General features: G+C 43.2%; 1 protein-coding gene across 3 annotated transcripts in view; it reads right to left on the bottom strand.

Annotated features, from left to right (window-relative positions):
- Nucleotides 1-38: 38 nt before the first annotated feature.
- Nucleotides 39-13,499, bottom strand: part of LOC109414605 (endoplasmic reticulum aminopeptidase 2) — a 63,239-nt gene continuing 49,778 nt past the window's right edge. For all 3 annotated transcript variants that reach the window (XM_029867693.2, XM_029867694.2, XM_020076954.3), the window contains 9 exons: nucleotides 5,541-5,642; nucleotides 5,251-5,478; nucleotides 5,103-5,185; nucleotides 4,839-5,041; nucleotides 4,594-4,774; nucleotides 3,159-4,533; nucleotides 2,953-3,095; nucleotides 2,135-2,887; nucleotides 39-355 (listed from right to left, as the gene is read on the bottom strand). In XM_029867693.2, the coding sequence (XP_029723553.2) occupies nucleotides 203-355; nucleotides 2,135-2,887; nucleotides 2,953-3,095; nucleotides 3,159-4,533; nucleotides 4,594-4,774; nucleotides 4,839-5,041; nucleotides 5,103-5,185; nucleotides 5,251-5,478; nucleotides 5,541-5,642 (3,221 nt within the window). In that variant the 3' untranslated portion in view covers nucleotides 39-202. The remainder of the gene's footprint in view (nucleotides 356-2,134; nucleotides 2,888-2,952; nucleotides 3,096-3,158; nucleotides 4,534-4,593; nucleotides 4,775-4,838; nucleotides 5,042-5,102; nucleotides 5,186-5,250; nucleotides 5,479-5,540; nucleotides 5,643-13,499) is intronic.

Here is a 13,499-nt window from a genome sequence, read left to right on the forward strand (position 1 = left end):
AAATTTGTGTCTTTTTGGTTGCTTTTTCTCTCTCTCTCTCTGTCTCGCATTCACACTTTTGTGTCTCTGTGTTTGTTTTGCTTCATATGTTTCTACAGATTCGAAATCAAAAATGAAAAACTCAAAAACAGATTTACACGTCTTTGTTTTGCTTCCCTCCGTTAGTCCTTTTACTGGCTTATACCGGTTCATCGCGCTGGTTTCACTTTTTCAGCTGGTACTTCGACTCGATCCAGCTGTAGATCGACGACTGCGAGCGGCTCACCCACTCGACGTTGGCCGCCACCATGCTGAGGGTCATGTTGAGGATCTTCATGCCCGGCCCATCGCCGAAGCGCTCCACCAGGGATTTCAGCTGTTGAGAAGAAAATCAGGAATAATTTTTGATTAGAGTCTGGAAAAAATCGTAAAGGAATAACCGCAGCAATTTCTTGAGGAATTCCTGAAAAAATTCCTATGGAATTCCTGTAGAAATTCCTTGAGGAATTCCTACAGAAATTCCTTGAGGAATTCCTGGAGAAATTCCTTGAAGAATTCCTGAAGAAATTCCTTGAGGAATTCCTGGAGAAATTCCTGGAGGAATTCCTGCAGAAATTCCTGGAGAAATTCCTGGAAGAATTCCTTGACGAGTTCCTGGAGAAATTCCTAGCGGAATTCCTGGAGAAATTCCTTGAGGAGTTCCTGGAGATATTCCTTGAGGATTCCTGAAGGAATTCCATGAGGAAATCCTGGATAAATTTCTGGAGGAATTCCTGGAGAAATTCTCTGAGGAAATCCTGGAGAAATTTCTGGGGGAATTCCTGGCGAAATTCCTGGAGGAATTCCTGGAGAAATTCCTGGAGAAATTCCTGGAGGAATTGCTGGAGAAATTTCTGGAAAAATTCCTGGAGGAATTCCTGGAGGAAATCCTGGAGGAAATCCTGGAAAAATTCCTGGAGAAATTCCCGGAGGAATTCCTGGAGAAATTCCTGGTGGAATTCCTGGAGAAATTCCTGGAGGAATTCCTGGAGAAATTCCTGGAGGAATTCCTGGAGAAATTCCTGGAGGAATTCCTGGAGGAATTCCTGAAGGAATTCCTGGAGAATTCCTGGAGAAATTCCTGGAGGAATTCCTGGAGGAATTCCTGGAGATATTCCTGGAGGAGTTCCTGTAGAAATTCCTGGAGGAATTCCTGGAGAAATTCCTGGAGGAATTCCTGGAGAAATTCCTGGAGGAATTCCTGGAGAAATTCCTTGAAGATATCCTGGAGAACTTCATCGAGGAATTCCTGGAGAAATTCCTGGAGGAATTCCTGGAGAAATTCCTGGAGGAATTCCTGGAGAAATTCCTGGAGGAATTCCTGGAGAAATTCCTGGAGGAATTCCTGGAGAAATTCCTGGAGGAATTCCTGGAGAAATTCCTGGAGGAATTCCTGGAGAAATTCCTGGAGGAATTCCTGGAGAAATTCCTAGAGGAATTCCTGGAGAAATTCCTGGAGAAATTCCTGGAGAAATTCCTGGAGGAATTCCTGGAGGAATTCCTGGAGTAATTCCTGGAGGAATTCCTGGAGTAATTCCTGGAGGAATTCCTGGAGTAATTCCTGAAGAAATTCCTGGAGGAATTTCTGGGGAAATTTCTGGAGGCATTCCTGGAGAATTTCCTGAAAGAATTCCTGAAGCAATTCCAGGAGAAATTCCTGGAGAAATTCCTTGAGAAATTCCTGGAGGAATTCCTTGAGTAATTCCTGGAGAAATTGTCTGAGGAATTCCTGGAGAAATTTCTGGAGGAGTTCCTGAAGAAATTCCTGGAGGAAATCCTGGAGAAATTCCTGGAGAAATTCCTGGAGGAATTCCTGGAGAAATTCCTGGAGGAATTCCCGGAGAAATTCCTAGAAGAATCCTTGGAGAAATTTCTTGAGGACCTCTGTGGGGACCTGCTTGAAGAATACCTGGAGTTATCCCTAAACTCCCCGGAGAAATTCCTTGATGAATTCCGGGAGGAATTCTGTGAAGATTTGTGGAAAAATCCTTGAGGGATTCGTTGAGGAATCCCTTGAGGACCTCCTAGAGAAATTCCCTAAAGAATTCCTGGAGAAAGTCCTTGATGAATTCGTAGCTTAAGTCCTGCAAGACACAGCCATTCCCCATCAACTCACCTCATCGTAGTCGAACTTGGTCGACCCGTACTGCGTGATGGCCGATATCACCCGGGCAAAGTCGACGCTGCCCTTGCCCAGCTTGGACTGGAAGTCGAGCCACTTGGCCTGCAGGAACCGACAGGCCATCGCACCGCCCGTGGGAGTCCCCGCGATGGCCTGCAGCACCTGGACGATCTCCGTCACCGGCAGCGTTATCACGTGCGACAGCAGCCGATTCTGCAGCCAGGCATCCCGAGTGACGCCCAGCGCCCGCAGCAGTTCCATCCGTTCCTCCGATCCGACGTCCTTCTCGCGTCGGAGGGCGTTGTACAGGGCCCAGCAGTCCTGCCAGTAGCGGATCTCCCCGGAAAGGACCGACCCTACGTAGGCCACCGGCCGCAGGTTCGGTGGGATGTTCGCCTGATCGTTCATGAGCTCCTTGGCGTTCCGGATGGCGTCCGGTTCCTCCCAGAGGACTGCGCTCAGTAGGACCGTCGGTCGCAGAAGCTTCAGCTCTTCCTTGCCGGTGTCGTTCCAGGTTAGGTCCTGGATCGATTTGGCGAGGTTTTGTCGGATGTACTCGGCCAGGACCAGGTAGCACTCGGAGTACTTGAGAATCTTGCGCCATTTCTCCAGGTGTTTGAGTCCGACGAGGACTGGGCCCCAGTCCTGCTCCTTCGGGAAGTACGATATCAAATCCATCGCGTAGTCACAACGCAACAGGTTGGCGTGGCAGAGGGTGAAGATGTCCGAGACTATGCCGACGCGGTCCTGGAAAGAATACAGTGGGTTTAGAAGGGACTTGAAAAATGAACCTTCCAGTACTTGGACCATACCTGCGTGTTGAAAATGTGATGGTTGATCTGGAGCTGTTCGACCAGCTTTGACCAATTGTCCTCATCGTAGAGAACCCGGTAGTACCCCGTCTGATCGTGATTCAGCTTTATCCATTTCGGTGAGTGATCCAGGGTGATCTTGGCTACAAGGTAAACAGAAACGGTTAAGAAACTCCCTGAAACCCTTGAAATTTCGGATGACTTACTTTCAGTCGAGTTGAACCAAATCGTTTTCGGCAGTTGGTCGCTGTTGCTGGTCACGTAGCTCACCGGGAAAGTCCACCGTGTGCGTCTCTTGCTGTCCTTGGCAGTGGGCGGAGCTACCGTAGTCGTAGTCGTCGTCGTAGTGGACAGCGAATCGTTTTCCTCGGCGTTCGGGTCATCGTGGATGGCCACGAATTCGGCCGGTGCGAACGGGACCTGGCTGATGTGCAGTTCGTCGCCCTCGCGGCTAACGTTCACCAGCGGGAATCCCGGCAGGTTGGTCCAGTAGTTCATCATCTCCTTGACGTTTTTACTGCTGTTGACCTGCCGGGCACAGATCGACCACAGGTCCGTCGGTTCCGCCGTCATGAACTTGAACGCCTTGATGAACTTGCCCAAACAATGGCGGAAGTTTGCCTCCCCGATGGCCGACTGTAGCATGGACAACATAGTCGCCGATTTGTCGATGTAGAAGTCCTCGTTATCTCCGGTGTCCGAAGTTCCGTGGCTTATACTCTCCCAGCCTTGTAGGGCATCGATGTCCAGAGCTCGCGTTGTGGTCTCGATCAGGAACAACTCGTTCATTGGCCATAGTGGCCTGATCGGTGTCAGTATGAACCGGCTTAGATACTTGATAATGCCTTCCCATAGCCAGACGTGTTTCCAGGTTTTCGGAGATATGAGTCCTCCGAAATATTGCTTTATGATTCCTTCCGATATCTTCACAACGGACATGTGGTAGTCTTTGGTAGAAACTTCTTCCGGTGAGTTTAGGAATGACATCCGGAATACGATCAACCCCAGGGAGCTTGTAAAGTCATCGTGCAAAGTTGGTAGTACTATGAAGTCCAGCTTTGACAGTGGATATGCTACGCCCAGCCATTGCTGCAGGTACTCCAGGATATCCCTGGATGTGTACAATACGAAACTACCCTTGTCTACGTAAGGTTGCGGAGCGTAGAACGAGTATGCCGGTGCCGTCTTGATCTCCAACGCGTCACTTGCTATGGTATGATTGGATTCGGTGCCGTTACCATTGGTATGATTGCCCTGAACTGCTTGAGCGGTAACGGCGCCGTCGCTACTGGATTCGTTCGCCGTAGATGGCTTCACGGTGCTAGGTGGTTGATTGTTCGTCAGTTTGAAGAGGTTTTTCGACAGTAGAACGGCAGTTAGGTTGCGGAATGGTTTCTTTTCCGCTTTGGTCAGTTTTGGTGGCGGCCTGGTAGGTTCCAGTAGCGGTTTGTGAGTATCCTTGGTGATGTTGACCGTTTGGTAGATCGGTGACGGATCCAGCAGTTGACGTTTGAAACTGCTGATCACCCACGAGATCATGTTCGGCGAAAGAGGCGGAGTCTCGGCAAAGTCGTCTCGTAGCTGCGAGAGAAGAAGAAGTGTTAAACCTAGTGATTTCTGAAGATTTCGTAGATCACTTACCAGTCCCGTTCCCATGTAGAATCCAACGTCATCTGTGTCCTGCACGATCGAGTTGGACAATCCTATGTGGAACCGATCGCGAAACAAGGATATCCTGAACGACGCCCTCAGATGCGGTTCGTCGAAGCAGGGGAACGCCTTTCGGGCACTTCCCGGCTTCAGTACCGTCGCTGCCAGTATCCTGGAGAGGAATCAAAACTCGTTAGTACGTTTAGATCATCTGTCAACCATGATCAGAGCATTGCCTTTTAACATCCGGCTCCGGTTCAAACACATCTACGAAGAACCCATCCGGTTCGGTGATCATCTTCGAATACCACCGAATACTCAGGGTAAAATTGGTCTTCTTCCGCAGCTTATCCCTCAGTTCTATGTACAACTGCTGCCTCGGTGGATACTCCAGTATTCGTAAGATCTTCAGCGCGTATCCTTTTGGTCCCACCAAAGCCTACGAAGACAAGTTCAGTATCAACACGTGAAACAATTCAATCTCTCAGCCTCAATCCAACCTTTTCCGTGATGTTCAGATCTTGCGCATGAAGCACGATAAAATTGGTCTCCTTCTCGACGTAGAACTCCACCGTCACTTGACCTGCAATACAACAGCCCCCGGTTAATCTCGATCTTCTTCAAACATCCCACAACCCTGTCTCTCACCCTTCACATCCAGCGTCGTCAGGTTCGGGTGGATCGTCAGCATGTACCGATTGGGGCGCACGTTGTTCGGCAGTGTTGGCAGCAGCCACGGAAACGGCTGCCCATTGGTCGCGATCGGCTGGAACGGTTCCGAGCTGTTGTAGCCCTCGACGACAAACCCGGGTGGAATCTTGCCGGCGCAAGGGCACACACTCTGGGGCCCGGCGTAGGCTATCACCAGGGCGGTGGCTGCAATAATGGGAAAATGTGAAAGTGAGAACAATGAAGGTTAATAGACATTGGATAGTTACCCAGCAGGGTTCCCAGAACAATTGCCGTCACGCATAGTGCTCGCTTCTGTGAACAAACGGCAACGCCTTCCCGTCCCGGTCGACCACTGGTGCTATCGCCGCCTGGAAGAATAGAAAAGGAGGAAACATTCGTTTTAAATATGAAACTTTGGGAAAATGTCCTTAAATAGAGAAAGGGTAAAACCAAAAAATCTGTGTAACGTTTTTCCCAAGCGTTACTTCTACGCTCTCAAACGCTTTCCTTGAATTTTGAAGAAAACTGCTCAAGAATTTGGGCCTTTTCGAAATCACCCCTTTGGATGACTAATCGAATGCTTCCTACTTCTCCTAAGAATATCACATAGTTTGTCGACGCACGTTTATCATGAAAAACACTATTTTTACCATAGAAAAATTGCTGATTCAATTCAACAGGCAGCAAGGGTCCATATTTTCGCTTCATTCCAGTCATATTCACTTCTGCTTGCTGAAGCGAGTCGAGAAAAAATTAGCAAACGGCAAACTAGCAAAATTATGTTCAGAATCCTGAGAGCATTCTCTTCAGAATCCTTAGTGGATTCTCTTGAGAATCCTGAGAGGTTTCTGTTCAGAATCCTCTTCTGAATCCTGGGAGGATTATCCTGAGAGGATTCTCTTCGGAATCCTGAGAGGATTCTCTTCGGAATCCTGAGAGGATTCTCTTCAGAATCCTGAGAGGATTCTGTTCAGAATCCTTAGAAGATACTGTTCAAAGTCCTGAGAAGATACTGTTCAAAATCCTGAGAGGATTATTCTCTTCAAAATCCTGAGAGGATTCTCTTCAGAATCCTGAGAGGATTCTCTTCAGAATCCTGAGAGGATTCTCTTCAGAATCCTGAGAGGATTCTCTTCAGAATCCTGAGAGGATTCTCTTCAGAATCCTGAGAGGATTCTCTTCAGAATCCTGAGAGGATTCTCTTCAGAATCCTGGGAGGATTCTCTTCAGAATCCTGGGAGGATTCTCTTCAGAATCCTGGGAGGATTCTCTTCAGAATCCTGGGAGGATTCTCTTCAGAATCCTGAGAGGATTCTCTTCGGAATCCTGAGAGGATTCTCTTCGGAATCCTGAGAGGATTCTCTTCGGAATCCTGAGAGTATTCTGTTCAGAATCCTGAGAGTATTCTGTTCAGAATCCTGAGAGGATTCTATTCAGAATCCTGAGAGGATTCTGTTCAGAATCCTGAGAGGATTCTGTTCAGAATCCTGAGAGGATTCTGTTCAGAATCCTGAGAGGATTCTGTTCAGAATCCTGAGAGGATTCTGTTCAGAATCCTGAGAGGATTCTGTTCAGAATCCTGAGAGGATTCTGTTCAGAATCCCGTGAGGATTCTGTTCAGAATCCTGAGAGGATTCAGTTCAGAATCCTGAGAGGATTCTTTGCAGAATCCTGAGAGGATTATGTTCAGAATACTAAGAGCATTTTCTTGAGAATACTGAGAGGATTCTCTTGGGAAACCTGAGAGGATTCTCTTGAGAATCCTGAGAGGATTCTATTGGGAAACCTGAGAGGATTCTCTTGAGAATCCTGAGAGGATTCTCTTGAGAATCCTGAGAGGATTTATTACAAATAAAAAATATAGAGGACAGTTGACAGCCCACGTTGGGAGCCATATCACGATCAAACAATAATGGAACCCTATAAATGTTCTATTTTATTTGTCTGTCTGTCTGTCTGTATGTCTCTCTGACTGTAAAATAAATTTTTCTGTGATAGTGGGAAGAATCTCTTTCTTTGTTTCGTTTTAAAGAGCGAGTAAAGGCGCTTAAGCTTACGCATAAAGGTCAGGACACACTGGAGAAATACCTGCGTACCATCTCTGGGTACCATTGACCTACGAAAAAAGAGTGACATTAACCTTCTTAGCAACGTCACTCCCGACTTCCACGAGATTTGCTTTTTAAAAAACTGTGCAGTTGGTACGAGACGTCCCCGTTCTATGATTTCAATGTAGATTCTAGTATTTCGTTGAGGTCTATAGAATTTTCTCAGCGCTGCATAGTAGGGGCCTGGCCGCTCTAATGCTTGTAACACATCTCCAATGTGCTGGAAGCATTAATAGTGACAAAAAATACAGAAATACTATTTTATATTCTAAGATTCTCCCAATAAATGGCTGTGCATGTGTAGACTAGAATAGATTAGACTAACGAGATACAAGATATTTGTTTTTTTTAAACGGAACCAGTATTTAAAATATTTTTGCTGCACACTACGAAAAAATCAAAATTACTCGTGACGTAAATTTATTGCACAGAGCGTAAACATCTTAGTGACGTAAATTTATAGATCTTCTGACTTAATAATACGTCATTCTTTTAAAATTGAGTTCAATGTGACGTAAACAATTTGTGAATTGTCCATGATTACGTTTGATATGACTTAATATTCAGTTAAATGTTACGTCATATGTGATGCTTGTATGTGCATCCTGAGTGACGGGAATTTACATGATTTTTTCTAAGTGTGTAGAGATGGAAAAGTAAGGTCATTAATGTATAGGACCAAAAATTACCAGTTTAAAGTAGCCACAGCCTTCCTGAAACGAATCATGCCCATGTTTCAGCATATTGCTGTGATTTGTCAAAAGTCTATCAATCCACGTAAATTAATTCTAAACAAGTTCAAATTTCATTTACGACAAACATTCAAAAACAAGATTTGGAAAATGTGCTTTTTGTGGTTGTGATTTTTTCTCTTGTGCAATTTGACGAATTTCTGCCACTGGCGGTTCGGATTGGCAATCCAGAAGTGTTCAGTGATGGCATTAGCTCAATTAATTCAGCATTTTTGTGATTCAGTGGAGATAAGCGGTCGTTATATGCATGTGTCACTTTTCAACTCTATAGGCAAATTGCCTTCAAAATGGTCACCGGAATAGTTGCTCCTCTCATGTGTGTGGGCTATTATGGGCCTGAGAAGTGCCGAAAAGAAAACAAGTACCAATGGAGGTTGTACCAGAAATCTACCGATGCATCAGTTAGTCTTCCGACAGATCAAGACACTCGCTTCAGATTATTCGGATCGAGCATTTCAGTCTTCAGAAACATGGTAGGAATGTTCCTTCTACATTTTTACATGGATTTATTAGAAACTAGTAAATAGTTGAATGTATAGGAGAAGATGCTATCATAACATTTTCTTATTTTTAATCGCAAAAAAGCTTTCCATGTTTCGTTTTTTCAATTGTAATAAGGGCTTTTTGTACAATTGAGGGGATCATCATTTCTTTCTCGTTTCAGAGAGCGAATAATGGCGCTCATACGCGCCAACTTGTGACGTAGTTGGGGGGGCGAGGCCTCTCAAAATCAACCAAATTCGTAAAATTTCGACGCAGTTCATCTAGTTTAGGCATATTTACGTGAAAACTAGTGCATTGAGCTAAAAAAAGTTGAATTTTGTCCAATTTTGGAGAGCTTCGCCCCCCCCCCCCCAACTACGTCACAAGTTGGCGCCTATGATGGCGCTTGTAACGTTTTGCGTTTTTTTCTTTTTAAGCCAAATATTGTTTGCTTTATATTTGTAAATTTAGTTTATTTTAGTCGGTTTTAATGAAATAGCAGTAATTAAATTTGACAATTGAATTTCAGATTGAATTTGAGATGACGAAACAGTTCGAGAGAAACGGTTGTGACGTTTTTCTCTTTTTCAGTAAAATTATGTAAATAATTTGTTCAATAAAGTTTCATTAATTAATTGCATTTGTAGAAACTGACGAAAAATATATGATTGCATTTGAACACATAACACAACCTGACGTGGCTTATGACTGTTCGTTTTGTAAATGTAAATAGCTTGTCGGTATAAGGTTTGTGTATCGGCTATAGCAGATGCTATAAAAAGACGTAGTGAGTGCAGTAATGGCTCCTAAGTATATGTATCTCATTACACCATCTAGACCAATCTAGACCGGCGCCAAATGCTTAATTCGCCATTGGAATTTGTGGTTGGCGCAATTTCTAGAAATAATAGGGTAATTGTTTAGATAAGTTTCTTGTTAGAAAAGTGACTTGAGCTCGTTCATTTCGCTTGCATATCGGCTGGGGAGTAGTAGTTTTTCGCGTTACAGTTTTCTAGAAGTTCTTTTGCTATTTGAAGAGTTTTGGATTCGTGATAATTGACTAACGTTATAGAGGTAACTAAGAAGAAGCGAAATTCCAAAGTAAAGTGTTCAAAACGTTTAATTTTAAATTTAATTATAGCCTAGTGACATAGTCTCCGCCTAGTTACGCGATCGCTACTAAAGTTTTAGTTGAGAATTTGGTACGAAAAAGTAATTATTTGAAATTGTTGTTTAAATAATTTGAAGTGAGACTAATGTCATTCGTGTTGGACATTCCAGCGCTGTGGCGCTTTTTGGTACTGGCTGGAGTAAAGTGGAGCGTCGACCGGAGTCGACACCCCAAGGCATCGTGGCGTTTCGAGCCACCAATTTCGTCGAAGGACAGTTTTATGGAGCCTCGTAGCCGTGCGGTTAGGGTCACCAAGCTTATAATCGCACCATGCTATGGGGTGAGGGTTCGATTCCTGCTTCGGGCGTTGAAACTTTTCGTGAGAATAGTTTCTTCCCCGTTTCCACTGGTGCATGCTCCATTGTCCGTTGTCTAATGTTAAGTTTAAAACAGTCTGTACAGCCGAAAGCTGAAGATGTTGTCCATGTCTTTTTCCCTTCAAGTCCGTGCAACCGCCAAGGCCCGCCCCTTGGGGTAGCAAAACGGAGTGTGAGTGAGGTCGCTTAGCCAAGCGAAGCGAAATAACCCGGTGGTTGCCAATCAACCACCCGGAACAGTCCACCAAGCTATAACCCGTGTGGATCGCCCAAAGAACGAAGTGACCTGAACTTTTAGATGATAACCACCTTCGCCCCGCTCGGTCATAGCAAGAACTAAGTACAAGAAGCCTAGTCGTTGGGCAAGGCCGGTTCCCATCAAGAAGGAAAGGCAGATTCCGGACGTTCAGGGACCTGAAAATCGAAAGCCTTCCGTCCAGCCGCCACTCACCCCGCACCTATAGTTTCGGCCATACCCGCACGGACTCGCAACGCTGCCCGCTATCCTGCAGCAAAAGGCGGAATCTCTTCGGCGCCATTACCCCGAAGATCTCCACCGCCATCGCCGAGGTTCGTGATATCTACGAGCATCGCATCGAGTCAACGTCCAAAGTCCTGCGCGAGTATGTGGAAGTTTTCTTTGTTCATGGTCATGACTAGCTTCCGTTAGAGTTACCCGTTAACCAAACTTTCCGTCCAACCCGAATGGTAGTCGTTCAATAAAGTAATTGCTAGAGTTGAAGTATCGAAACTTTGTTACGTTACGTTTTTAGCACTTCAGAAAGAGTTTCGCTTTTCTTAAGGTTTTTCGTTTTCGTTCCGTTCAGGCTAATTGAGAATTGGACTTCCACTCTCCAAATCGATATTGCGTCTAGGGTTGAACGAATTGTCGGGGTCATTACGGAAAAGGTTGGGATAGAGTGTTGATATAGATTCGAAAGGATTTTGAATAGTTTTGGAGTCAAACGACCGTTCGAAAGCCCTGATGAACTTGTCTCAGCAAATTCGGACAAACAACAGACTGGTGGTCTCTCTGACGAGAGTGGCGCTTAAGCCACCAGGTTTACCAAACCCTCGTGCGAGTTTTAGAACGGTTACCCTAGGCTTTCGAGCCTGGACACAAGGATCAAATACCCGTGTCCCGTGTCACATCCCAGGAGAAGGCATACCAATGGAGTGCGAATTAACTTTCTTAGCTTCACTACTCCCAACGATTATGTATCTACATCTCATTCCCCTGATAATGAAACGGTTGGTACGGTTGTCCCCGTTTCTTAAATCGATAAATTCGAAAACGTTTGTCATTCATGTTATTCATATGTGGATAATCTGATTGTCATATGTTTTTGAATTACCTTTGACCCATTAGTCTGCACAGTGGGCCTGGCCGTTTAAATATTTGTATGATATGATATGCCGCAAATATTAATGTTGACAAGAAAATACCAGAAGATTTTTTTGGTATTTCCAGGATGCTTTTCAATACTGGCTGTGCAAGCACTAGATTAGATTAGATTAGATACTCCAAATACCTTGACCATAAAGTACATTAATATTGAGATTCCGCAGTTTTTAGTTTTTAGGTGTCCAAAATTTAACGTGGACACGCTTTATGTTTTTTTAAGGCACATCAGAAGTTAATAGGGGAATCCTTCCAAGTTTTCTTTCAATTTCGCTTAAGATTCCTCCAGGAGTTCCTTCTGGAGTTCCGCTTTTTGAGATTCCTCTGGAAGTTTTTTCTGGGATTTCCCTTAAAAAAAAATTTTCCCAGGAAATCCTCCTGGCACTACTCCAGAAAATTTCTTCATAAGTATTTTTTTTAAAATATATGACTAATTTCATAACAATAAATGCTAGCGATTACTAAATTTAATTACAATTAAAATCGGGTAGCTATCATTAAAAATTTGAGAAACCATGCTCTAGAAAATAATACCAGACTATAAACACATCAAACAAAATCAAAATTTGATATTTGAACATCAAACTATTAACTTTGTATTATTAAGTGTTAAATGTCATGTGATGAATACACGATTACATGACTGGTTATTATTTTCAGATTATTATTTCCCATGTTAATAAAACAAATGCTCAGTGGGGAAAACAAGTTGTGAAACACGAATAAATTCAATACCTTGGAGCGGATGGAATTGAGTGATGTTTTTTGCCGCACATAGTAGAAAATGTAGGTACTGTTTTACATAAACTGCGAAAATCTCTATAGAATCAAATAAAAAAGAAAAATATGCGGCGCACGATGCTGTCAATTAATATATTCAGCACGCTCTACCCCGAACTCCTACTTTTTTATTACTCATTTAATCCTGATTGGAATATAAAGCTCGCAATGTATATAATTCATATTTGTGTAAAATTACCGTAGTATTCAATAGATCTGATTTGGTTCGTAACACGGCTTTCGCAATTATAATATTTTCAAATAATTTCGATATCCTCTATTTCTTCGAAGTTTTCACACTCATTTTTATCTGGAGTAGAATTCAATCGATGAAACAGGATCTGCTTTACACACATCATTGTCCGGTGAATCAAATGAAAGTTTTTTGGATCTCCGCACACCTGTTTAAGGTGGTCCTAGATGCTTTGAAAATTTCACACGCATTTCGGCTTCAGGCGTCACTCGATTCTTATTTCGCGTTTCACATCTATTTTTTTCTCACAGTTTAATCTCACATTTTTGTCTTCATTCTAAGCTACACACTTGTTGAGCTTTTTTCCTCTACTCCACTGCAAAGTACATATTTTTCTATGTTTCTTTAGCTTACAAAATGTGTATATACAGAAGTGTCTGAAGACCTAATTGCGTTTTGCAAGCACTTTTTTATGAGTGCAGTGATTTGTTCTACAGGGGATAGACAAAATGATCGGGACAGGTAAAATTTTCACTTCTCAAAAAATGTTCAATTAGCTGTAACTTTTCGAAAAGTGCATCAAATATTCTCAAATTTTTACTGTAAGTTCTTCAACTAGTTGTGTATCAGTGGACAAAATTTGGAAAAGATCGGACAATTCTTCACGAAGTAATAAAGATTTTTGAAAAAGGTAAAATTATCCGATAGCCAACTTTGAGCTGTTATATCTCCGGATTCAATGAACCGAATGCAATGAAATTTTGACCATTCAAGGCTTATATAATGAGCTATGAAAAACCATTGACTTAACTTAATATTCATAACACAGAAGAAAATTATAACGATTAGATTATTTTTCTAATAAAACACCAAATTATCCAAAACATCAAAATCGTTACAAAATTCAAGATGCAAATTATAGTTCATTTAGTTTTCCTCTAATTGACCTATATATAAATGCGTTTTGAAGGAAAGTAACAACAAACATGAAGGAAAGTAACATGCATATTAAAAATAGG

This window comes from Aedes albopictus, chromosome 1, assembly GCF_035046485.1.
Source record: "Aedes albopictus strain Foshan chromosome 1, AalbF5, whole genome shotgun sequence".
NCBI lineage: Eukaryota > Metazoa > Arthropoda > Insecta > Diptera > Culicidae > Aedes > Aedes albopictus.